At 38.5% G+C, this 27,102-nt stretch overlaps 1 protein-coding gene across 3 annotated transcripts in view; it reads right to left on the bottom strand.

The window, feature by feature from the left end:
• SYNE2 (spectrin repeat containing nuclear envelope protein 2) overlaps window positions 1-27,102 on the bottom strand; it is a 195,187-nt gene that overhangs the window by 142,071 nt on the left and 26,014 nt on the right. For all 3 annotated transcript variants that reach the window (XR_012633818.1, XM_074908851.1, XM_074908852.1), the window contains exons 3-29: window positions 26,390-26,451; window positions 25,367-25,462; window positions 25,019-25,096; window positions 24,830-24,922; window positions 23,472-23,653; window positions 21,630-21,826; window positions 21,053-21,153; window positions 20,188-20,289; window positions 19,300-19,437; window positions 18,254-18,418; window positions 16,255-16,367; window positions 15,408-15,564; window positions 13,627-13,723; window positions 13,286-13,473; window positions 12,955-13,119; window positions 11,470-11,643; window positions 9,537-9,695; window positions 9,090-9,263; window positions 7,495-7,629; window positions 7,187-7,342; window positions 5,827-6,038; window positions 5,485-5,560; window positions 4,249-4,367; window positions 3,536-3,659; window positions 2,520-2,677; window positions 1,912-2,059; window positions 127-725 (exon numbers count right to left, since the gene is read on the bottom strand). Coding sequence is in view for 2 of the 3 variants with exons in the window: in XM_074908851.1 (XP_074764952.1) it covers window positions 127-725; window positions 1,912-2,059; window positions 2,520-2,677; window positions 3,536-3,659; window positions 4,249-4,367; window positions 5,485-5,560; window positions 5,827-6,038; window positions 7,187-7,342; window positions 7,495-7,629; window positions 9,090-9,263; window positions 9,537-9,695; window positions 11,470-11,643; window positions 12,955-13,119; window positions 13,286-13,473; window positions 13,627-13,723; window positions 15,408-15,564; window positions 16,255-16,367; window positions 18,254-18,418; window positions 19,300-19,437; window positions 20,188-20,289; window positions 21,053-21,153; window positions 21,630-21,826; window positions 23,472-23,653; window positions 24,830-24,922; window positions 25,019-25,096; window positions 25,367-25,462; window positions 26,390-26,451 (4,168 nt within the window). In the remaining variant the exon portion in view is untranslated. The remainder of the gene's footprint in view (window positions 1-126; window positions 726-1,911; window positions 2,060-2,519; window positions 2,678-3,535; window positions 3,660-4,248; window positions 4,368-5,484; window positions 5,561-5,826; window positions 6,039-7,186; window positions 7,343-7,494; window positions 7,630-9,089; window positions 9,264-9,536; window positions 9,696-11,469; window positions 11,644-12,954; window positions 13,120-13,285; window positions 13,474-13,626; window positions 13,724-15,407; window positions 15,565-16,254; window positions 16,368-18,253; window positions 18,419-19,299; window positions 19,438-20,187; window positions 20,290-21,052; window positions 21,154-21,629; window positions 21,827-23,471; window positions 23,654-24,829; window positions 24,923-25,018; window positions 25,097-25,366; window positions 25,463-26,389; window positions 26,452-27,102) is intronic.

Below are 27,102 nucleotides of genomic sequence, written 5' to 3'. Positions count from 1 at the left end.
CAGCTTCTTTCAGTGCTCCACAGATACTTTGGGACACATTCGTGTTTCAGTGCCCTATTGTGAAGGGACCACAGGTCCTCTGAGTTCACTGAAATTATGAAATTAAGAGCTTAAAAAAGAATTCACCTTTGTTGAATAGCTGGAATTGTTGGATCCTTCAAGCCTATTTTGTTAATTCTGTCACGTAGATCCTGAATGTTTTTAAGGAGTTCACTCTTTTTTGTGGAAAAAATCTTGTATAAATCTCTTTCCTCTGTAAGTATCTGTTCACTTGAGGGATCATAAATTGCATTTAGCTCTTCAGATAAAGTGAGAACAAGGTTTTCACAGCAAGTCTTTCTTCCACATTCAGCATCTTCCAAACAGATATCAACTGTTTTCAAGCGTTCATCCAAACATTTAGCCTCTTCTGTCATGTGAGAAACTTCCTGTGCAGCCTCCCTCAATGCTTTTCCCTGTACTTCAGGTTGACCTGGGGGATCTGTGAGACATCTGATGGAAGACTGAATCTTCCTCAATGAGGCCATAAAAGCCTCCAAATCTTTAAGGACTGTCTCGCGGATCTGCATTTTATGGCTCATTTCTTCAAGCTGGTTTTGATAGTAAATCATAATTTTACTTGCAGCTTGCAGATCTATTGGATTAAATTCATCTCTTGCTGAACAATCTAGGTGTTCCAATTGTTTGCACACTTCAATCTGATTTAATATGGATCTCTGTAGCTCCTGAAATTGAGAGAATGACCAACAGTGTTAGCAAGTGAAAGAAAACCTGTATCCTGCATTCAAGATGAACCTATGACTGAAAACCAAATTATACTAGCCATAAAATAAATATGCTAAACAGGGTGGTTAAGAACAAAAACCTCTTTTTTCCTATCCTGAATTTTGGTAGAGGGAAGGAAAAAGAAGAAAAAATCAAATAAAATGGTATTCCACATGTAGGGAACTTGGCCAGCACCATAGAAAACCCAAGCCTCTTTCCAGCAACCAGACAAAAAGGAGAGAAAGATGATGAGAGTCCTGGGACTGAAACCGGCAGCCTCTCAGTAGGAGATCACTCAGAGCACAGGCAGGCACACAGATGCTTGCTACTCTGCCATCTATTAAGTCCCTTATGCTATACTTTTGGAGGAGACTTAAACACTTTTAAAAATCTCTTGGTGAAGTCTGCATGCTATCTGGTTACAGCCCTCAGACAAACAACAGTGTGTCAGCTTGTGCAACTCCAAATGTGCAAATAACTGGAGAAAAATTCAGGGTCCTTCCAGCCAAAAAGAGTCATCTCAGACAGAGTGTACATGCCCTCTGCCCTACAGCATGAGAGACCTAAACCCTACTTCGCTCAAGAACCAAGGGCAGACAAATGTAAACTTTCAGTTCTCCGTAGCTGTCAGTGTGTTCAGCTCAGAGTGTCTGTCAAGAACAAAACAATATTCACCCTGCCTAATAGACAGACCCGAGGCATAAGACAATGATACCAGATGAACAAGTTATTGAATACATGCAGAGCTTCCAAAACCATTGAGGTGTGCTTAGTTAGATACCTCAGCAGATGTGACACAGGCAGCTTAGCTTAGTCTAGCTCACAAATTAACACCACGTTATGTATGACTCTACAAAGTGATATAAAGCCAGGTGGCAACTCTGTAAACCTGGATCAAAGAAAAGTCCTAACCTAAGATGAAATGTTCACGACCGTGCTTTTTACAGTAGAGCCTACTGAGGGTCCCTGGCTGGCTCTGTGGGAACAATGATATTTAAAGCAAAGGGAGTAAAATGCTGCTATAGACTATAGAAGGTTGGGAAGTCTTGTGAGCTGTCCCAAACTCCTGAGTGAAAATCATTATCTAGTTCCTAAACATAATAAATACTACTCTGACTAGAGTGTGGTCTCTGCATTTACCCTTACCTTTAGTTCCCTATAAGCAAGATCACTATTCATCAGATTAAACTGCTGGATGTCCTTTTTCTTCAGCCGCTGATCTAATTCACATAGAAGAATGGATTCATTTTCTATTGGCAAAACAATTTCCAATGCAGTCCTTAAAGAGTTTGTTCTACAAGAAAGGTAACAAAACATGAACAGGGAAAGCAAGAAAGCAAAGACACTCAACATTTTACAGCACAAAAAGCCACAAAGATAATGTAATTGACTGTCTAACAGATCAAATCCTCCTCCTCCTGAGGTCCAAGGAGCTTTTGCATTGATTAATAAGAAAAGCAGTGTGAATCCCAGTGAATTTAACCAAAAGGTTGAAGGAAATAACTATAAACTTGGGAATACTGCATGGTGATGTTACAATGATCTGCCTCTGTGCTTCTTGGAGAGATTCACACTTATCTGCAATGAGTATATGAACCAAGTATAATTCAGCAAAGCTACATTTTATGCCATTAAAAAAAAACACATTAAAAACGTGCAGATATTTTCTGCAATGCACATCATTCCCTTCACAATACACACATTAGTTAGAATGAACTATTCCTTAGCTAATATCACAAAGTGTTATTTTATACCTGGTACTTATAATATCCTGAAGCTCTTTCCATTCTTCTTTTAGTTTGCTTCTTGTCTCAGAGATAGCAGCCTGCTGTACTTCATCCACAAGATCTTCTAAGGTAGATGAGATGTTATCCAATTGTGTCCAACCAGAATTGGTTTCAGTCTCTACCACCTAAAAAATAGGCAGCATTAACTGCATTAATATGAATCTGTATTTCTCAGTGGACTTAACAGCTCATAAAAACACAGTCACAAGAGTCTCTACAGAAAAACTGAAAATATCACCTGAAAGTAAAAGTATTGATTGCTTTATTTTTCTTTAAGACTCCATTTTTAGATGCATGCAAATCTCTACCAACCTTTTATGATGAAAATTTCCATGTCAGATATATGCCTTGACTACATTTTAGAAAAGGTTCAATAAATATGGTTCAGCCATTTTTGCTACAAGAATGAATGGAAAATATCTCAACTTAGCTATGATCAAAAGAACAAAAAACAAACATAGAACTGAACCAAGTTCTGAGATGCTGAGATAAGCTTTGTACTTTCAAGCAAGGACTTGAAAAATTGCAGTAATAAATTCTCCAACATCAATGATGTGCCTTTTATCATCCCCTTCAGGTGCTCATAAACCTAATCAAGTTAAGTGCTGGAACAGTTTCATTCTGCACATACACCACTGACACTGATGGTTCAACTCTGACAACTCCTCCAATCCTGACCACGTACCACTGCTGCTGACAAAAAAGTGGTGCTCCATAATTAATTTTTTCATTAGACCTATTTCAGCCTGCAGATCACAAACTGAGAGCCACCAACTTCTTTCAGCAACACTTGCAAAAGTTTACTGCTAAGGAAGAATAAAGTTCTGCTGAATGCTAAACCCTTGATTTCCCCTCTATTTCTAATAAACCTGGTTGTAAGGATGCTCCTTTTCCCCTGGCAATAAACATAACACAAGTGAGATCTCTACATGAGAAAATATCAATTTAGGCACCAAGTATATTTTTAAAAGATGAATACTTACCTGTAGTTCAAGCAGTTTATTCTGAAGGCATGAAGTGCCTTTTATTTCCTCAGAAAAGCCAGATGCTACTTTATCTCTGCTGATTTGTAAAAGTTCCTCCAGGTTACTTCTTTGTGTGTTATAGCTAAGGAAAGATGCAATCACTTTCAGAGAGAATATTACTGCTAATTTAACAGAACATGGCAGGGTATGGGACTTGCTGACCAACAGATTACCATATAAAATAAGCACAGTCAATTGCACGTGTAGATTTTTACCTAATTCCCAAATGAATGGGCATGAATGAGCAACATAAAAGAGCTGAGAAATTGCTCACCTGGCTAATTTTCAAGTATAAATGTCTGCCTGCATTCTCCAGATTCAGTTTTATGAACATAAAAATGTCAGTTCTTTAAAAACTTTACACATTTTTTTTTTATTTTGCAATATTTAAAGTTATTGGTAAGGCAGATACAGCTTTTTCTGGCCCAAGAAAAGAGCAGAGAAAAAGTTTTATAGCTCTAAGTGTTCTTGCTACAAAATCCTAATGTTTGAAGAATTTAGCTACTATAGTGCTTCCTTATCAATTCCAGAGCAATATTAAGTAAACTGTAGTAGAACAGGAACAGAGTTCTGCATAGCGGAAGTGCACCCCATGTTTGATACATTCGATTTACCGATGTCAAGCATAGTATCATCTCTTAATATATATGCATTTTATCCTTTAAAATTACCTCTCTAATAAAGCTGGTATAGGCAAATCATTAACTTCCTCTAATTTCTTTGCACAGCTTTCTCCATTGTGATGTTTCACATCTGGTTCCAAAACTATATCTGCAGCAGATCTTGAGGTCTGAGTAAAAATAAAAAAGGTAACAGTGACTTCTGCATCATGCTGTGTTGAGACATAGTGAAGACAACAGACACCTGTGAACTCCTGAGAGAAACAATCGCTTCACATGTCCCAAAGGAAATGAGAAATGCCATTCATGAATACAAGATGTGTTTAAGCTCAATCATGAACCAAAAGTGCAAATTTTTGAACACATGCATACAGGTCATTCACTTCTTCCACAGATACTGGGTCTTTGGCAAGAACAATCCACTTGTGCAAATTTTTGCTGCAGCTCCATGGATGTCCTCGGGCAACCACAAGCACTGTCTTCTGCAGCTTTTGCCAGGCTGCTCATACCAGATGCCATCATAGATCTCTTGCCCTTGATTCCGGGATATAGTCTACTCCTCAGTTTGCAGCTGGCTGACGTTAGTTATGCAATGCATACTTAGATTATTCATGAGAGAACAGATTTCATCATTGTATCAGGGACAATATTAGTAGCCTTACAAGAGATCTCCCTTGATAACAGACAATTCCTACGTATCTTCAGACTTTATCTAAATGCAGTAGGTCCCTTCCTATAAACCACCAGTCTGGAGGCTGGCTGATGAGCTGTCTGCAGCCTTACTTGCATGAATGTTTATCCTATATGAGACATCTTCTGTGGCACTAAATGATGAACTGCAGTACCTTCTCTCTCTGAAATGATTTCTAAGAAGTTATATGGGTTCTGGTTTTCCCTGTATTTTTCTAAAGTAAATGCCTCCAGGTCTTCACTATTTTGCCTCTCTGTGTCCTCTGAAACTTGTTCAAATTACTGGGACACTATAGGGGATTGCACCTGAACACAGCTTCACACACGACTCCTCCAGCTGAAAACTACTCTTTAGCAAAATATAATGCAAGGTTGGAAATTCACATCTCCTCGGGATGCCTAGTGCTGTTCCTTGCATGTTACTTTTTAATATTTACTTAGTCTACATTCCCAAGCACAATGGGGTTTCGATGTTTGACCAGAGGCCTGAGGTCCTACCACAATAAGAACAGTAACAGAAATAATCAGTTTTCCCTTTTGCCATTGATCTCCCGTAGACAGAGCACTGTTTTCTAACAGTAAGTATGGGCTTCTTACCTCCTGTACTGAAAGGATATCAATTTGTTGAGAAGAACCAGCCTTTTCTCCATTCTCAGAAGCAACAATGGAGTTTCTATGGTTTAAAAGAAATTTGAGCTTAAGAACAAAATACGAAATACAAAGAGAAGAAAAAAAAATCCTGGCTAATGATTAAAAACAGTGCAGCTGTGATGAAGGGTGATCAAACATTGCATTTGCTAGTTTATGAACCTTAATACTAAATGTTGCCCATAGTAATGTACATAGTAACATACTTGGTAGTACATTTACAATATCAAAAAACTTATCCGTGTATCTGATTTCTGAGAAGCTACAACACATCATGCACCAGTCACCTACTCTTTCTTAGATGACTGTCCTTCTCCAGCATGAGACTGCAGGGCCGTGTAAGTATCTGCCACGATTTGTTGAATCTTTTCTAGCTTTTTTTCACAGTCTGTAATCAGTGTCTGTATGTCTGGGAGAGTTTCTTCTGATAGTCTTCCCAATATTTTAAGGTCTTCTAATGACTTGCTAAGTTCCCTCAGGCTGCCTTCATGTGAAAAAAAGGCCTAAACAAAGCAAAACAATATAATAAACTCATGTTAAGTCTTAGGGATAAGCAATTATTCTCATACATTTTTTTTCTATTTCCATTTCTTCTTAGATGAGTACACTGAAAGCATAAGCTGCCAAACCAGGAAAGAAACATTTTTTTTCCCTTGGTTCTTTTTCAGATAGAGACAGAAAAGAAATAAGGATTTCTGGCAACACATTCCCCAGCTGCATTCAGAATGACTGCAATTTTAGTTACTTTGGTACCAAGTTCTCTTCACACTGACATCAGATATACATGACCCACTGACTACAGAAAAGCAGAATTGGAAAATGTTTTGAAAATATTCCTCATCCATAACTGTACTTTCTAGGGTGAAATCAAGATATACTAAAAATCTAACAAAAAACGAGCAGAAGGAATACACCTGAGAATGGTTATTTCTCTTTACTCTTGCGTATGTAATATTTGCTGAACATGAACCCATGAGAAGCAAAGACTAAAACTCCACTGAATTCAGTTAAGACCAGAATTGCATCAGGAGAGTAATTTCTTACTCTTATAAATGGTAAACTGGCCACATCAATGCATCTCAAAGAGGAGGATGAAGGAAAATACCAGAAGCAATGAAGTGTAAACTCCATTGCTTATGGAATACGTATGATTCACCATGACTCACCAGGGCAAGTAAAACATGAACATCTCATGTCTAACTCTGCTGTTAATTTATATACAGCACAAACACAGAGGTAAAGTGTGGCTATAGCCCTCTGAGAAGATATTCTCACCTGAAGGCACCAAACACCATCTATGCAACTGTAACAAATCAAGAGAGTCACAGAAAATATAATTATTTCTCATTTTTACACTCTGCACAGCTAAATCTGTTTTAATGCTTCAAGCTTACCTTAAAAAAAATGGAAAAAAGATAACCATCCACATAACATGGAGGTAATTCTAAAAATCTGCAAGGAAGCTATTATCTGCAGTCAAAAAAGGTAAAGAAATAATTTGGATGGCCTCTGCTATGTTTACATAACACTGAGCACAAGGGCCCTGTTCCACAAACACAGGCTGCAATACTGTACCTAAAAAGGAGAAAGAAGGACAAACAATGCATTCACAAGGAGAGGTAGGTGAGCAGAAAAGGAGTGTGGCAGGTACCTCATGTTCCTTGACGAGCCCTTTGGTTTTATCCATACTTAGGAATTTCTTCTCTTTGCCTAATTGCTTATTGATTTTTTTTAAAGTTGTGTTAAATTTCTTTTTTTCCCTTTCTACCATGAGCTGGACACAGGATATAATTTCACGATGAACTGCCTGAAAAATTCAAAATACATTATCCCTGTGAGATGATGAGATGGTATTACAAAGCAAATAAAAACTTCAGAACATATTGTGACAAAAAAGGTGGTTTTCAAAAATGCCAGGCCTAATGAGGACAGTGGATTCTCCTTCCTATATTACCTCACCTCCCATCTTTTACGAACATCTTCACTCTTTTCTTCGACTACCAGCTTTTCGCAATCAGATGAAATATTTTTCAGTTGTTCAGCTGCTTTCAAAAATTTGTTGAGAACTTCATTGTCCAGAGCATTAAAAGCTTCCTGCAAGAAAAACATCATAAGGAAAAATAAACAGAACTGAATGTAGCTTATTTAACTAATAAAATGACATCAGTAACATACAAAAATCATTCATGAAACATGTATACATTGCATGTATGGACTACAATGGGCCTTGCATGGGTATGAGGGCATTCTCCACCCTTGCATATCTGTAAAGTGGTTGCAGACAATATCAGTGTATGTTTTTTGAAGAAAAGCAGATGTTGTTCTTGTAACCCCTCTCTTAGGGGCAAATTTGGTACCAAAGAAGAAAGAGTAAGGTCCCTGAACTTTACACCATTTTTAGGGAATATACATGGCCATGTCCCGTGTGTGTCAGAGAGTGGGTGAAAGGTCTGCATCAGTCTGATGGGACCCTAGGAGATGGCTGGGAGCGAGGGTCTGCACCTCTCCCAGCACATGGCTGCCCCGAAGCTGCTGTGCAAGATACAGCAACACAGATTTGGGGCACTTCTATTTTTGGTGCCTCACTAAGGACCCCTTGAAGAGGTCCAGATTTTGAGATAGAACACTTTCTTTACCAATGTCATGGTTTAACCCCAGCCAGCAACTAAGAAAAGAATAGTTTAATAACTAAGCTAAACCAATATATAATAACAATAAAAATAATTAAATATTATTGTTATTATAGTAATAATAGTAATGAAAAGAAATATAATAAAAAGAGAAAAATAAAACCCCAGAAAAGACAAGTGATACACAATGCTATTGCTCACCATTGCTGACCGATGCTCAAGCAACAATCTGCCCCTCCCAGCCCACTCCCCACTGTTTCCATACTGAGCATGACACTCTGCGGTATGGAATGTCCCTTTGGCTAGTCAGCTCAGCTGTCCTGGCCATGCTCCCTCCAAGCTTCTTGTGCCTCTCCTCTCTGGCAGAGCACGAGAAACTGAAAAATCCTTAACTTAGAATAAGCAACAACTAAAACATCAGTGTGTTATCAACCTTATTCTCACACTAAATCTAAAATATAGCACTGCACCAGCTACTAGGAAGAAAATTAACTCGATCCCAGTCAAACCAGGAAAAACAGTTGGCCCCTAGGAAAAAGTGGTTATTCAGTATTTATATCACACTTTAAAAACCTGTTCAAGAATTCAGCCATGTGATCCTTGGTGAGAATCTTAATTATTAATCAGAATTATTATAAAAAAAATGGCTGTAATTCAGAACATGATGACCTCTGATGGGATGATGGAGTAATGTAAGTTAAGACAGGGCAGTGAATAAACTACCATACAGATTCACATTTCTTCATTCAAGTTGTCTGCCAAGTTAATATATACTAACAGTATTAAATCAAAATGCTAAGAAACATATTAATAGCTACCAAAAAATATCTTCTGATATTTTTCTCGCTGTGGTACTTCAGTCTTTTAGATACTAACTAGCACTAAAAAATATTCAGATTCAGCTGGCTCAGAGAACAAACCCACCTCATATCTTGAAATACATTCTTCAGGACTTAATTTTTGACCAACAAGTTGCACAGCCTTTGAAATGGAGGCCTCAAGTTCTTTCTGGGAGTCTTCAAAATTGAGCAAAGCTTCCTTCTCTGCAGGTCTCTTCTCAGATTTGGACAAGATGTTGTTCATGTCACCCATGACAGCCTTGGAAAAAAGACAGTCTTTAGAATGTGCTTGAGTGTCAGTAATTACATAAAAACCCCCCACTTCATAACATGATTAAAGTTTTTTGAATTGGGATATTTATCTTTGAAATGTTCTAGTTTTTGCCATGGCACAAGTCTGGGAAACTGCTTCCAAAAGTATAAATGCTTTTTTTTTATTTTACATGAATTAAAAGGAATCATCCTAATCACATAATGTGAAAATTAGAGATGTCTGTCTGTATAAGGTATAATAACAATAAAAAAGGAGTACCTCTATTTTGACTCTGGCTTCTTTAATTCGTGTGTGCAGCCCAGTGGTCTGAGAATGCTGTTGGGACATCTGACTTGAAACATTTTGTGTCAGGGATTGCAATATATCTTCTGCTGCCACAACTTGTTCCTGAAATGAGGTTCCCCTTGCAGCCAAGCTCTGGTTGAACGAAAAGCATTAGAGGCCTGTACAGTATTTATGACTTTTTGTTTAAAGGAACTGAATGAAAAAGCCAGCCTTGATCAGGATGGTCAATATCTGGTCAAGAAAAATCTTATATTCCAATTATGGTCAGTGTATGGCACTGTGTACAGAGAAAGAAGTCTGCTGCCATCCACAGGGGATTCTGGTTGCTGAAACAGCCTTTTGTCAATGTGATACCTCCCATGTCTTTGCCTCAGAGCCAATTAGAAGTATTTTTTAAATGTGCTTTCCTATCCAAACAGCTTTCCAAATGAACGTACAAACCACACATTTAGATATTCATCATCTGATCATGAAGGCATCTAAAAGTTAGCACATATCAAGGCTCAGATTTTCTTGTGGTGTTCAGTACTAAAAGGCAGGCAGCAGCTGAGTATTTTGCATGCAAATGTAGTGTGCTGTATTTGAATTTTTATCAAGAAATGTCATTATTAGAGCTGGTTTAATCTATGAATATTCAACACATTTTCCTGTTTGAAGTTGTCAATTAGCATTCTTCTAATGATAATCAGTGCTTTCTGGATCCCATCCTATTGTACCACAGGTAATAAGAGACCTGATCTCTTGTGCTCACAGACATGGAGTACAATACCAGTCACATTTTTGGACGCTGTATTTCAGGGTGTCTTTTGTTAGTTTGTTGTTTTTAACAAACTAGTGTCACACTGCAAAATAAGGCTTATTTTATAAACATATGCCCACAGTTACAAAAAGATGAATAGATTCTTTTCATAGTCTCACACTCCTTAATTCTGTCAACTAAACACAGTGCAAGAAGGCACAAATCAAAAGTAAACTAACATTAATTCTGGTTCACAGTTATTGTAGGTGGATTTAATGCACCAAAAAAGATCTCTGTTTAATTTTAGCACTTAGGCAGAGGAGCTCTGATGAAACCTCCTTCTGGTGGTCACCTCCCTACCATTACATTGTACTGGCCCTGTTGCAGAAATAGCAAAAGGCAACTAAAGACAGTGCTTCAGCTTCTCCAGTGCAAAGCCTGGCATCTTTGTTCGGTCTCACCTTCACTGGCAGCTGAAGAAAATAAATCAGACTTCGTACTGAAGCTGATGAGTTATATATACATAATTCCACCTGCCATCTGCTGGGGTAGGGAAAAGTAATCCCTGGCAGAGAGACATGGGAAACAATACAGACTAGTGGAAGTAATGAGAAACTCATCAGTGATTGCTGTGGATGTTTAGAGCAACTGCCTATAAGCTGAGATGCATGAATTACCCAGCATGCTGCTGAAATTACTTCAAGTATTCCAGTTTTTGACAGGTAAGCCTTGAATGCAGCCAAGTTGTCCCAAACCTCTTCCCTGCACGGAAGGTAGATGATAGAAAGCACTGTATGGTCAGGGGATATTCTCAACTTGGCACTTTGCAAAGTTTTAGTCTGCTGCAAATGCTGTGCTGGACAGGGAGTAATTAGTATCACTCAAGAGCAAGCTGCTGATCCATGGCACCAACAGCACTTAATTGGCACCCGCTTGTCATCTGTCACACTGATGTTGGAAGATTCATTTATAGCTCAGTTGGGAGTGATCCTGGGAAATAACACCAAAACATTAGCATTGCCTTCACTTTTTACCAGTGTTACAGTACAAAATACACATTCATTTCTGCTTCACTGATGATGGCTCATATTACCCCAGCCATGAATCCATGCTGAAAGATAAGAATCTGATGAACAAGTATTTTAAGCAGCGTATTTTCATTTTCACCTGCAAACGTTCCTCCATTTCAGGTTCCATAGGCCCCTCATGACCGATCTTGCTAAGCAGGTCTCCACTCTCTGCTGCCCAGCTCTCCACCCCTCCAAGGAGCTCTTCAGTTTTCTCCAGCCTCCCCAGAAGCTCCCTGGTCTTTTCAGCAGCATTAGTGCTCTCTTCACCAAGCTATAAACAAAGAGCAGGGTAAGATGTTCATTCCTATCATCAGTTCATGGGTCTCTCTGCTACCCTCCTGCAACACACAGTCACCACTTAGGTTACTTTCCAGCTTTTGCACCCAACAGGGATCAAAGGAGAAATAAATGCCAAACATAGTTAAATAAACCATGTGAGGCTCAGTTCTTCAACCCTGAGAGCAGGTGGGACAGCACAACCTGTGCCCATACAGCCCACCTCTCCCCTATAAGCATGCAGCCACAGCCACGCTACTACAGAGAGTAACTCCTGGGCTGCAACATCCCCCAGGCTATGCCAGGGAATTGTCCAAGAGAATGATAGCTGGTGTTGGTCAAATCCAGACCAGGGAGCGTGCTAACAATTATAGTTAGTAACTCTGCCTGGTACCAGCAGTCACAAGCCAGAGCTCAAGCATTTGCCGTTGCCTTTTTATATATAAAAAGAAATATAATATATATATTATAGCCATAATGTCCAACACAATACCAGAAAAATATCTCCTGAAGCCCTTAAGCCCTGTAAGGGTGCAAGAGGTCTCTTTATTTCTGCTTTCTGAATGTATTTCCAAAAGGCACCTCTTATTAAGGGTTTTTCTAGGAAACTCTGGATTTCCCTCACCCTTGGGAACATGTTTCCTTTGATCTTCTTGCATTCTCACTAAGCTCATCTCCTACAAAAATGTTGTAATTTTTTGCCACCATTTATTGTCACAATAGTATTTTTAATAAATGTCAGTGAAAGGCTCAGTTTAGAAAATTAAGAGCTCTAATATTCCCAGGCAGACTGGAAATGTCATTCTTGTGAAAGCATTCTAGGAAATGTAAAATATGTAACATTAAGCAGGTTGTATAGGCATTTATAGAAGCCTAAAAACCTGTCAATGAGCTAGGGTAAAGTTGCACAACCCTAGAAATATCTATGCAGCAATGATTACTTTCTAGTAGCTGAGGCAGAGATCATACAATTTAGCAAAGGCTCACAAGCTCTTAACAAATTGATTACTTCCATCTCTAGAACTGAATAAAGAGCTTTATTCTGTAATAAGAGTTACTTTTATAAGTAGTTTTAAAATTTCCATTTAAAAGATTGAAAATTTTCTATTGTGCCATAAAAAGCATTTAACTGAGTCACAAAGACAAGAACGGGATGCCTCTATGTATTCTCTGTTCCTTCTGGTTTAAAACTGGCAATATAGATTGACTGAAAGGTTTATTAACATCTAATAAGTAAGCTGGTAAGTCTATAAAATATGGCTTTAAAGGCTGCATGGCAAAAGAGTCATATGAAAATATAACTCACAAAGTGTGTCCTCTTGATGAATTTAGCCCATCTCCTGTTCAGTTTCTTCAGCTCTTTGGCAATATTTGATGCAACTTGCTCTTTGCTGACTTCAATGAGATAGTTTCCAGCTTCATTTAAGGAACCATGAACCGAATTCCACTTTGCCAAGATCTCAGCAGGGATCTAGACAGAGGCATTGAAATCATTTAAAGCAAAACCCTGCCAAAAGTTTATTTCCAAAATGAGGAACAGAAAAGCAACAACCACCACTGTCATGTGTGATGCTTTTCTTCCAGGAGGCTTCCAAGTATCTTTCTCTGTGATTACAAAGAGAAATCCAGCCACATACCTCTTTTGGATGCTCATTTCGTTTTTCTTCCAGCCACGTCTTTAGCAAGTGCATGTTTTCTGTATAATTACTCCAGGAAGACAGAACTTTCTGTAGAGTGGTATTTACATTGGAAATATAGTCTCTGCACACAGAAATCTTTGACTCCACTGTCTTAAAAAGTTTGCTAATTTCTTGAGGATCTCCAGCTAGGACATCAAATAGGGAATATCATTACACATTTGGAAACAGAAAGGTTAATTACACAGAAGCAGTATTTTACACAAAACATAAGTGGGAGTTAAAACTGGTGACAGCACATCAGTTCAAATCTTCATAAGAGTTTCTGTGCATGAACTTACCTAAGTCAGGATTGCTTATGTTTTTGTTTTTCAAATCTTCACAGATGTGAGTAGCAGTTTCTAGTTGCGTTTCAAGTCTCTTTTCTTCAATGAAATTCTGCCCAAAGTGAAAAGTAATTGGCATGGATAACACTAACCCACATAAAACTAGGTAGGAAATGCAGCTTGGGATACATTTTATTCAATATGAGCCTATAACCTGCAGGTTAAACAAACTGAGCAAAGCCAATCCAGCAACTCATCTGCACCCTTTAGTCCGAAATAGTTCTGTTCTTTTTTCTGCTTGTGCAGAGAGTAACTTCAATGGGAATATTAACTCCTGAATGCCATTGCCTGAGTCACAGCCCTGCATGAGTCAGGACTGTTTATTTCAAAAAGTTAGGGCCCTAGGGCTATGTTGAGAAAAGGCATCTAGAACAAGTCAGGCAGAATTGTCACATAAGTCAAAAAAGTGATGAAAGTGGAAGGTGGGTTTCCCTGCATGCACAGAAATCCAGACGTGCCTAGTTCCCGCCACAGATCAAGTAAGATCCAAACTGGGGATAGAAAGGGTGAAAGATCAAGAAATGGGAGCAGAGGAGGAGACTTGCACTTTAAATATTCACATGGGGAATGAGAGGGTTGATCTTCAGTCCCTCTCTGTCTGAGCTGCATCTCACCCCAGAGCTCCCCACTCCTCCAAATGTTCTATCTAGCAGACGACAAAGCAACCTCTCCTGTGGCCATGACAAACCTGGGCCACCATGCCACCACTCAGCCAGGGCTGCACATCATGGGACCAGAAAGAGAGCCACAAGCCTTAAACTCCCAGGGAAAGCTCTATATTCTATCAGCTTGAGAAAGACCATAAACCACAACTGTAGAAATAACAAGATAGTAAGTATTTATGAAACCAAATGAATCAAGAAACTCAGCACAGATTAACTCTGTACTCCCATCTCACTACAGGGTAATGCTGCTGAGGAAAACTGCTGGTTTATACAATCTCTTGTTGCCTCCTTCCACAGCTGTGATGCTGGTGAAATTCCCACTAATTTAACTAGGAATTTGCCAGTCTGAAAAGCTTCCAGGAAACTCTTTAGAAACTTCACTAAGATGGAATTCAGGAGAAGTCCCATTAACTGGACATGGGGCAAAATTGATGGCATCAGCATTTTCATCTCTGCCTCTATTCTTGATGCATCTTTGACAGTATTTGGGGTAGGGTAATCCATCCCCTCCCACAGGCCTACACACGGCATCATTTTAATAACCTGAGCCCTGAAGCTGAGCTAAGCACAAAATACAACAAAACAAGACAATTCCTATTCACCACAAAGCATAAGAAGGTAAGGAAGCTGGAAAAGGAAGAGGTAACAGCAGAAGGTGGTACTAGCCAGCACTGTGGGTAGTGGCTGTTTTTGAAGATAGCAACTGCTGAGCTACCCCAGAGAGGTCTGAGTTAGGGAAGTTCTGCTACTACTGGCCCTATAAATAGTCTAGAAAGAAAGAAATCTTCCAATAAAGAATAAAAAGGGGCAGTGAGAAAATTAAAAAAAGTCACAGCTCACTATTTCTCCAAACTGAAGAAGGAACTCTGATTCAGAGCAAAATGGGAACACATGGAGAAAGCTATGAAAGTCTACCTGTCCTTCTTTGCATAAATCCCAGATGTCACAAGCCTACCAGGCTTCTACCAACTATCGTAGTATCTCTGGATGAGGACAGGCACAAGCTTGAATCAATGAGAGGTGGGGAAGAAGAATTATTGTCAGGGTGTGATAGATATATTTAAAACTTACATTCCAATTTTCCAACAGTGACTCCACAGACTCTTTTGTCCCATATTTCATGTCCCAGATATTTAGCTTCAACATCACCTCATTGGCAATAGCCGAGCACAGTCCATAGTGGTATTCAAGAAAGGTGTTGGAGTTTGTGAAACAAATAATGCCGAATCTGCAAACAGTGAAAGGTTCCAAAAGTTGACTCAAAATCATCGGATATAGAAGGCATTAATGTATAAGGTTTTTAGCCTAAAAACTCAGAATTATGTGTATGTAAACATTATTTTATTACAGGAGTAAAATTTTATGATAACAACAGTACATTTTTTTAAAGTAGCAGCAATGTTGAGTCAATATTGACTGATCAACTTATGAAAAACCTTAAATGCCCAGAATAGGGGCATCTGCCATCTGTCTGTCAAAGGGACTCAGGTTACAGACACAATTCACTAGTCATTTTTTTAAAATATCCTCCAACAGATACATGGGGTTGCACAACCTGTAGATCCCAGTGATTTTAAAAGGTGGAAATTAAAAGTTAGAGAATCCACACCCCAAGAGAAATTTTTACATTCAAAATATTCATGTTCCCTACCCTTGATGGGTGGTTCCTCTCCACACTAGCAAAGGGCATCTGAAAAGTTCCTGTTAATGAGCTCTGCTTTCTACACATATTTCGACATTCATTGGACCAATGAGTGAACCTGCTTGCTCCACATGACAACTAATCTACTTAGGTGGAAAAGACTCTTTTTCTGCAAGGCATGGATAAATTATGTGCTTTGTTCAGAACAGCAGAACAAGCCAGTAACAGAGCTAGAATACAATATAGTTGAAGTAGAGGGAATTTAAGGATCACAACCTTCTTTCCATTTCCTCTAACTTTTCAGGCAAGACTACTGGCATACTCTTCTCATCTTCGTTCTTAAATGATTGAAGAGCGTCCAAGTGAGAATCAAAACAATCCATCAAGCCCTGGGGAGAAAAAGACAGTAAGCCATTCATTTTAATTCTAGAGTATTTCATCGGGGAATCTGCAAGTCACCTGCCGTTAGGGTGAGAGCTATTAAGAACTAGTCAGCACAAGACAATCTTCCAGTGTCTTTACTTGTTAAAGTGCAACGAAAGTATTTATCTCATCAGCTTCTAAAGCGCATATTTAGTGCAGTACTACCTGATTTCTCTTATCATTGTGCATCTAGTTAAATATAAGGAACTAGAATCTACACTACCCTTGGTATCAGTTTTTTCTGCACTTTCATTATCATCTTTAGGACAAAAAAGTGTCATTGTAACAGTTTCAGGATATTAAGTTGTTCTTTGCCATGTGTTAGCAAAGACTGATGGCAAAACCTGATTAATAAACCTATTATGTCATACATGGTTAATACTTCGTTTGACTACTCAATAAATTTCCATCTAACACCATGCTGATAGCATATCACATTAACCCTCTGATGGCCAGTATCACTTGACTGGGGAAGATTTTATGACATGTGTCTCAGCACCAAATTCCCTATGCTAAAATAAAATATAAAATGCACTGCAGAGAATTAAGCAAATTCATAAGCAGCATATAAATAAATATGCTAAAAGTTTATTTCTAGGTAATAAGAACTGCCACAAAGCATGTTAATGGAAATGGCTAAATCCTGGGGCAGCCCTCAAACCTGAAAATAGTACACAGGTTTTAAATACTTGATTTTTTAGTCTTGATACTATTTGAGTCACACAGTTATGAGCATTGGTGGGTAATTTTGTAGATCTTAAGAGAAAGTAAAATTTCCATTATAAGGCACCACCTTGGCAATAAGATCCCGCACAAGACATGCTAAAAGGACTGACTAGAAGAAGGAGGGGGAAAAAATTCTCAGCAGAATGTCTTCCCATCAGGAAAAGTGGATCTGACAGAAATTAAGTATCCTGGGTTGCTTCTTAAGGAACTTAATGATTTTTATCTACATGTTCAATGGGAAAAAAGAAACCCCTAAGCCAACGACATCACTCTCTTTGTCTCATTCTTAGAAATGCTTTAACTACTTAGTCTGAACAGCAAAAAACATAGATGAAATGGTTAAAGTCTGGCAAAGCTGTTATCAGTTAAAAAGCCATCTCTCATATCAGGAACTGACTAGCAACAGTATGAAAAAGCGGTGTTACAAGCCACCCACAAGCACCTCTATTTCCCATTCTTTCAAATTCTCTTTAAGGACATGTCACAAAAACATTCAATTTCCCTCTTGTTCATAAAAAACCCCCAAGTACAGCATTATGATGATCAACCAGGCATCAACACATGTAGTCCTTCCAAAGTTTTCAAACTCTAAAGGACGCTTAAACCATTATCAGTGTAAAGATTTCAAGATCAGAATAAATAACCTGCATGGTATGGAGGTATCAAAATACCTCCCATTGCTTTGGATGGAATCAGAGTGATTCAGCAAATACTTACCTTTAAACACACAGACTTCATTAATTCACTGGAATGCGGCCCTGAGCCCAAGTGCTTCTCTGAATAGGTATGCATTAAGTGTAGATTTAAAGATAAGGATGCAATTACCCTCTGTTATTACTTAACAAACAAACAAGTTGCAGGAACCACATAAAAAAGAATACCGTAATTTACTCATTCAGATAGCACTCAAATTTAATCTCACACCAGTGAAGTCAGAAACCTTCCTTATAGACCCATGCAGTTATTTAATTAAACTCATCACTGTTCAAAGGTATGTTCAAAAGTGCTTTTCATCTTCAGAAGATAAACATATCCACACCACTTCCCAAAATGTCAAATAGCAATTCCGTAACAAGTGCTTTGCTAGGTCAGACTGAAGTAGAATGTTTCTTTGGGATCAGCATACCTTAAATATTACAATTATTTCTCTGAAGACAAACATTGCTTTAAACGGGTCCTGCAAATCAGGCAAATCTTCTGCCTGCAGATGTTCTACCTCCTGAAGCCAAGCCTCAATGCTATCCAGAGGGGAGGGCAACATCTGGTCCAGCTTCACTTTCCATTCGTTAATCTTAAAAGGAAAACAAGTGATTAAATTTCTCATTATTATTTTCTTTCCCATCCTCAAGATACTGATATAAGCTCCATAAGCTGATGCCCTAGACATCCCAGAAAAAAACCCCATGCCTGTCACCATTCAGAAAAGGAGCTTCCAGTGAAGTCAGCTGCAGATCAGCTATGTTGACCTGACACCCAGGTTTGATCCCCAGTCTGTAATGTCTGTAACACTGCAGAGAATTTTGCAGTTACTGTCCTTGGCTGGTGACCATCTTAAAGCCCAGCAACTGGGAAATTCATAGTAAATTAGTTGCAAAATAGAGGGGAAACGGGGGTGCTCTGGACAGCTTTCCATCATGGGGCCAACAGGGGAACACCTCTTCCACAAAGAGGAATTGCCAGCAAGGCCCAATACCTTCCCCCTTGCAGCAGAGGGAGATGACACAGACAACCTCACTGCAAAGCACTGACCAACCAGATCTCACTATATCACTATCTACGACATAGGAAAGAATATATTAAAACACTTTTCCCAGCTACATCATTATCTGAGCCATAATTATGTCCCAGAAGAACCTTTTAAGCATAAATATGCCAAAAACTTTGATCAGAAGAGTGCTCAAAGATAATCAGATGCAGGCCATTTTTCATGGACGTCTCACAGTCCCGAGGCTCAGGAGGCAGAAGGGTAATACAGAGTCACCTTTTGTCTCCTCTTGGGCACTGTACACCAATCACCTTGTCTGGACTTCAGGTTCAGGGTCAATACCTCTTTTATCAATCCAAATAAAGTATCACCTGCCCTTTTTGCCCTGTGCAAGTTCCTGGGGTAGACTTAGGCTTCTTCATCAAACACACTCACGCTTGTAACATGGTGAGCTAGAAATGACTGACCTGAGAGTTCAGTTTATCCCACTCTTCTCTCATCTGCCGCCAGCCTTGGCTTAGCTCAGTCTCACTTCTTTTTGATGACAACACAGGCAGAAAGGGTTTTTTTTCATGGTTAAATGCTTCCATAAATGACAGCATTTCCTAGGGATAAAAAGGAAGAGTAATTCACAGAAGAAGGCTTCACATGGAAGCTATGGAGCCAAGAACTGCCTTTGAACACATTGGTTTGACTCCCATTAACTTCAAAGGGTGTGATGCACGCAAAGGCAAGATAGCAGGAAAGAGGCACACTTGTCTCCAGGCAGTATTTGGGTCTGAAATTATAGGTGCAAAATCTGTATTTAATATATACTCAGCGCAGCCAGGACATGGTTCTCCCCTCCCATCAAGGAAAAGGGAAAATTTCATCCCTCACAGTCCCCCATGAATCATTTTATTACAAACTTTGGCTATGGTATAAACCAAAGCAAGTTTTGCTTCAGCACAACCTATAGCAAACACATCAACTACTCCTCTATAACATCAGTTGGGTTAAACCTACTGTTATTATTATCACAGAAATGGTGAAGGTAAATGCTTCAAAGGGCCTATGTGCTTGAATATTGTCCAAGTCTTCAACTACACCAATTAAAGACGCTACTCTACTCTCTCCAGAAAAAAACTTGCTCTGCTCAGAAACCAAGCAGTATCTATTATTTTCCCAATAAAAAGAATTTTATCCTACCCTTCCTTCAATCATACGAGAGCATTTACCAAATTCATTGTCAGATTTACAACCCTTGTTTAAACATTTAACGCTTCAGTTCAGGCAACAAAGATGAAAAAATTACAAGTATTCCCAGAAATATAGCTTCTTCTCACAGAAGCGGTTAAATATGAAATGCAACTTACTTTGTACTTCTGGTAATATGTTTCATTCTCTGTGTCAATCAGTAACTTTGCTAACTTCTTTTCCTGTGCAGCCAACCAGCTCACAGCCTCCCTTACTTTTTCCTGGTAATTAGAGCAGAAAATTTCATTTTTTCATTTTGCAAGCCTTGTTTTTAATTTACACTGTGCCATAAAACAACACACATTAAGCATATGATAAACCCCGTTCAAAGCTGTTGAAAAACAAATAATAATTCCTGGGGACTCTACTGAATTTTGGGTCAGGCACTACTATAGAGCAAGGCCAAAGTTTTAAACCTGGAACCTAGATATGAAGGCATCTTAAAAGAAGAGTCTAACTGCAGTCCTACTGCAAGGAGATTATCGGTATGGAGATATGTGAATAACCAATTAATACATAAAGTCTCATAGGAGAATATAGAGAACAGAAAACTTGGTTTTCCAACCAGTGTGATCTGTGAGTGACAACTTCTGTCCCCTTTACATGTGAGCTATTAAATTTAAAGCTGGTTGTTCTGAACATTTGCAAATCTGTCTGCCTCTACCCCAATATATACATTCAGGCTTCAGAGCACATATGAAGACAACCATGCTTGAAAATGTCCTCTGTAACAGTTAAATGAAAAAACAAGACAACCTGCACAGCAATTCCACCTGTATCATAAAAAATCTGTCACACTGTCTCTTGACTACCACACAGGAGCATCAGAAGGTTCAAGCCAATTCATTCCTGTCAGTACTGAATCAGAGGATCTACCACCTAACTGAGACAGGTTATAAACTGGGCAAACAAAGTAGGGATACTCTTGGCATCCATGATGTACATTCATTTAAAAATGCCTCAGTGATAAACCACGTGACATACCTCCATGTCTTCTTCAGACTCACGCAAATTCCTGGAGTATTGCAAAAACTGAGCCACGTAAGTCATGATTGATTTTTCATCTGGATTTATAATGTCAACATCTACAAAAGCCAATACACCATTTACATAATTATGCAGCCTTCTAGGCCTGATCTCATAATTACATGCTATACTGCAGTTATTAAAACACATTACCATAAACATGTTTATTTTGCAGCAGCTCAGTTAACATACCATTGACGGAAATTAATATGTAATGAACATTTTTTTCCTTGGGAATATTTTAATATAACATAACTGACTAATTAAAAAGTTTCTCCCAGGCACGGGAAAGTTTCATATCCTTTCTTCTGCACATTGCTCCTACATTTGCTGCCAATTCCAAAATCCTGCAAATCCTAAGTACAGTTGATGTTATAAAATAAAGAACCTCAGGTTTGAGCATTACAGTAAATATCAGTGTTCCATTTCAAACTTAAGCACAGTCTTACTTTTTCCTGTATTACAAGTCAACATATATAGGATTATATTACTCTCACTCCTGATAACAAATATTAAAAAAAAGCAGATCATTTACCTTCAGGTTCAAGAAGCCGTGGAATATTGAGCTCCAGTTCTGCAATTCTGAAAGCTTCTTTCAGGTTTTCTTTATTGCTTCTAGATTTTGCCTTCTCCAAGTCAACTAGACCGGGTTGTAAGGTTTGGATGATGGCTAAAAAAGGCAATCCGCTTCGCCAGCTTGACTTGAAATCAGTCACATTGATAGAGCCGTGCCTATTCCAAATATGATTAGAAACAGAACATTATAGCCTGTTTTCTCAGATGTCCTAAGTATGAATTTAGAAATAGAATATAAATTCGGTAAACTGGAGTATGAACCAAATCCAAGGAGTTATAGAGAACCTTGCCACTGAACTTCTGCAGAAGCTGGGTCAAACAACAATACAGCCAGTACTACCAATCACTACAATTAAACATTTCTGTACTGTTTTCGCAGAATGGCCCAAAGTTTTTTTCTTATGTTGCATTTTGAAGATAAAGCTTTGCTGATCCAATACCCTTTCTGAACATCACTTTTGTGCTCAATATCGCTGCATCCTATGGGATGGAAAAACAAGAACCAAAGCATTGAAGAACATGTAGGTATTACTCTGTAAGAGCACTGAGTATTAGAATCACCTCTGGCATTTTAGAAAATCCAAACCTTAAAAGTGATCTATTACTGCTGGCAAAATATTTCTTTTTCTCCTTATTAGCTTAGTGTCTTTAAAACATCTTCTATTAAGCAGTGCCTGGACAGTGATGTGAGGTGCCCAGCTGTGCAAGCCACACTGAATTCTGGGACAACTTTCCAGCTCGTATATTTGGAGTATGTGATAGCATGGAAAAGATGTAGGGTTTCAGGTGATCAAATTTAGTAACAAAACAATGGGCCACGACTTAGAAGATTAGTTCTTTTACCAAAAACTGTAGGATTCACTGATAACAAAATCATTCAGTGTAATCACAATTCAGAAAGGAAGCTACAAAATAGAGAGCAATATTGCTGAAAAAGAAAAACAAACAAAAGAAAGAGGAAGATTAAATGGACAGAGAGCTGTTTTTTACATGCCAATCAATCTTGTCCTGATAAAACACAGCTAAAAAGGAAACTTCACTGCCTGAAAACATTTTCCCAGCAGAGTGTCTGATGTGGTGATGAAAGTCTTTATCTCCACTAGCAACATGGAATATTAGTAGGATGTTTTTAGAACATAAAGCAACCAAATAGATGGAGAGCAAGGGCTGACATTATCGTAACACGTATTTGAAATGTCCTGGAGTGGAGCACTAGCCCTTGAAGAAAATGTAAAACCTGCCCCTTGCAAGAAATATTTGTATATGCTCTAGATTGTGCACTGTGAATACTCCCACTGAAATCAACATCAAGCATAAAGAAACACCTTGTTAGAACTGGGGACTAGGACCTTTAGGGCTAGGATCCTTCCTGGGGATCATGCAGCATTTTAACAGAAAAACACCAACACGTGGGAATCCTAGAAATCCTACATTTTCCTTTTAAAAATAAACTAATTATTCAAACTTTGTTAACCAGTGCCAACCATGAGGATAAAAACTAGCAAATCATGTAAACATTCCACTAGACTTATTGCACAAAAGTCTCTAAAAGAGAAAAGCCAAAGATTTCAATGTTTGATTAGTAGGATTAGCTTCACATTATTATACTGAAAGGGTTCATGTCAAAACATTTAGAGTTTGATGCTAAAAGTACTTGTAACAATATCTGAAATCTAAAGGTGTTTCTGCTAAGCTGTCACTAAGTAATGTTAAAAAAACGGGGGAAAATATCACCACATTCAGAGGAAAGCAGTAAATACAACATGTAACATACTATTTACAAGTCTCAGATGGAACTTACAGTGAACACTGTTCTTTTGCCCACAACAAAAGAGCCTTTGTAGCAGACATCTTCCACCGTTCCTTAATTTTAGCACTTCTTTTAGCTGATCGGGTTGGTTTTGGAGAGGAGTCAACAGCACTTGAACAATCAAGTGAAGGCTGATTGTAAGTACAAGCAAGTGTCCTGACAAGTTCTTCAATCTATCAGAGATGATGAGAGAGTTAATCAGGCTTCAGTGAAAAATTACCAAGACATCAGCAGAAAACCAGAGAATTATAAAGGACTCAATCACAGCTGTAACAGTAATTTCCTGCCCCCAAAGATCAGATGAGGTTTTTTTATCTGTTCAACCTGAACTATTTCATGCTGAATTTCCATCTTCAGGTGTTTTCTTGGCAGGAAATATTCACCCAAAGACTTCCATGTTATACCATGAGTACCAGTAACAGCATCAAGGGACCTTCTCACTCAATGTGCTCTTCTACTCCTACCAGTGAAAGCAGCCCACAGCAGCTGTGTTTTCTGCTGTCAGCAATGTCATATATTAGGCATGCTCAGAGTTTGCCTGCTCACTCAGGGTGAAGGAAAACTTACTCGATAGACCTCAAAGATCTACATTTGGTTGCACAGGTTATCTGCAGCACAAGAATCTTGAGCAACAAAGTACCTTTACCAAGAAAAATATGGGCTATGATAATGTTAAATAACTTTGTTTCTTAGTGCTCTCCCTCTCCTGAGCCCCAGCCACCAGTTCACCCCCACCGCACCTAGGTTAATTCACTGCTGGCTCCATCATCCTCTACAGTCCTACAACATGACTAAAGCAAGGCCCTGTGCTTTCAAACCTCCCCATAACCTCACACCATGCAAGACGTATGCTCAGTATCTTGTCTAAGAAACATCACTATGACAGCCTTCATGTTACTTCAGGCACCTGGCACTAAAAAAAATAATAGCAAGAATTACACACTGTGAGCACAGCCAACACTGAAGAGGGGGGCTGCCTCTGAGGGAGATGGATGTCAGTCACTTTGCAGTATGTGCTCTATTTGGAGCTTAATCATTACAGGCCTTAGACAGACAGGCAAAGTTTAGCCTATTATTTAAGTGATTGCTTTAAAAAAATCTCAGTACTTTTCATTTCTACCGTCAGCTAGATATTGTTCATCATGCTGCAATGCCATCATTGCATTGGTGAAGCAGCTCGGACGCAGGAAAGATGCACTGGTGCATCTCCTCCCTGAGCTGTCACTTCCAGATGTCAGAAAATAATCTTCTGCTTTGTACCAATTCATCTGTTTGGCAACCATGTAAGTCAACACATTTTTGTGCTTTTCCCCTCTACTAAAACTCTCTTACATTGCTGAAATACTTACATGAAAATGAAATATAATTGTCCAAATTAGGCCAAGCACAATGGAAGGTTTTCCTTCAATAATGTCAGCAACATGAATATTTATGAGCTTGAGCTAGGAAAAAAAAAAAAAAAAAGGATCATTGTTAACAAAGAAAATGTTCCATGAGCTCAGCTAGCTTTAGTTGTGAATTTCAAAGTTAATACTCACTGATCTGCTCTTTAAAAATGTCAAAGCATTTTCTATGTTACTTCTGCACTGGAAGGTATTAAATCCTTTTTCCCGTGGCTGTGAAGTGAAAAAGAACAGGTTACATACTCAGTTGTAAAAAATAAAATTATTTTATATTTTGATAAGGGAAGTCCTGCAAAGATTCACTAATTATTTTGGATCAACTTATTTCAGTGTGTTTCAGTATCAGTGGTGTAAGAATAAGTTACTTGCAAATAGCTCTATGACTCTACAGGGATCATTTATATGGTTACAATTAAGCATATACATAAATCTTTGCTGGATTTGATGAAGGACTGAAGTAATAGTTTTATTACTCTGTCTTACCAGATGTTGACCTGAAAGCACTTCCAACAGATCCAAAAGCAAATGTCCTTTCTGTATGTCTGTATACAGGTCTGAGACAACAGAAGGAGGTGTATGCTGCAAAATAAATTTCAATGCTTGTCATACCATCTTTTGTCATTTTGAATTCAACACACTACAAAACATCACAGATTATTGTTGTTTAAAAAATGTTTAGCATCCTTTTTCAATAAGCTGAAAGATAAATCCTGCATCTAATCAGCCATATCCTGCTTCTTCTAACACATTATTATGTTTGCCTCTGTGTTTTATAGTTATTTTAGATCTCATTTTCAAGTATTTATACTTTTCGAGGAGATATATGGCAAAAGACCCTAAAACTTTGAAAAAGGGTATGTTAAGAAAACAATTGATTCATATTTTGACTTCTTAATCGAACATGACCCAAGTATAAATTTGACTATAGAGCTGAATAACTAAACCCTCACTCTTTTCACCCACTTGTGGACAACACAAACCTACCATGAGCTCAGCAGCTTCTGCTCAAAGAAGGACCAAAAAGGATTCTTCTTTTACGTGAGCAAGTCAGAGCCCCAGCACATGCTGCATGAGCTGCTTTGCTAAAACTTAAAGAGCACTTACACTACTACGTGGTTTCTCTTATGCTCACCAGTCACTCAGGTCATCCCATTAAACTCATGTTCTTGGATTGCATAATAGAATAATACCTAAACACAGTAAAACTAATAATAAATACAGAACCTCATAAAACCCTGAGACATGCGCTACAATCCAGGGCAAGTATGTTTTACCACATCAGCAACAAAGATACTGTCATCTGCTTACAAATGATCTCTTAAAAATGTCCTTGGACAAACACCAATACAACGCTGTTTCCCCTATTAAATGCTTTCCAGGGGCTACTTTTTCTAGCCAGTGTCTACAATCTTAATTTTGTTTATTCTGAAAAATTTTAATCTCTATACAGCAAGTCCGAATCAAAAAGGCAAAAGGCGTGTCTTTCCTAAAAAGACCCCTTCCTACCTTTGCCAATATTGAATTTATCCAGCTAGTGAAGGCTTTCTTCTGTGTAAACTCTCGCTCCACTGGGGAAAAAAAAAAAAAAGAAAAAGAAAAAGAAACAAAGTTAATGGTAAAAATGATCTAGTTTTATATCTCTTTCTCAGAAATATACATGGCATCCATCTCAAACGTAAGGTCCATTCTTCTAGATATTAAGTTACTATTTAATATTAGATTTTAGTTTTTCTTAACTCTTATTTTAGAGCTGATATTTTCTTGCTTGCAGAGATGGTACTGCAAGGACCTCTACAACCCTCAAGCATACTTCTACTGGATGCAGCAAAGAGCAACTAATGAAGGTTTCCCCAAAAGCTCAGCAATAGCAAACAGCAGTGTGAACACATCTTTCTACAGAGCAATATGTCCAGAATAACTCCCTCCATTCCTCAGTGTCCCTTGAAAGACTCAGGCCATCATCAGTACAAGATCCATCTTGAAATTCTGGGGTCTTAAAATAGGAGGGAGGAAGAAGGGAGTGCTTGAACTTGTACCCTAGTAAAAAACAGTGAAATGGGACTCAAAGGATGACCCAGTTATGCAGAGACCCAGCTCTCCGTTCAGGTCACACTGGTACACAGTGAAAAACTACCACCAGTTGTGAAGGGAGACAGGAGGTTGGTTAAGATCATGTATCAAAAATCAGAATACTTAAACTGTTTCTCCCACCAGAGTAG

This window comes from Athene noctua, chromosome 6 (genome assembly GCF_965140245.1).
Source record: "Athene noctua chromosome 6, bAthNoc1.hap1.1, whole genome shotgun sequence".
In the NCBI taxonomy this organism is placed as follows: domain Eukaryota; kingdom Metazoa; phylum Chordata; class Aves; order Strigiformes; family Strigidae; genus Athene; species Athene noctua.
The sequence above is the reverse complement of the archived record's forward strand: the minus strand, read 5'-3'. Positions and strand labels throughout refer to the sequence as shown.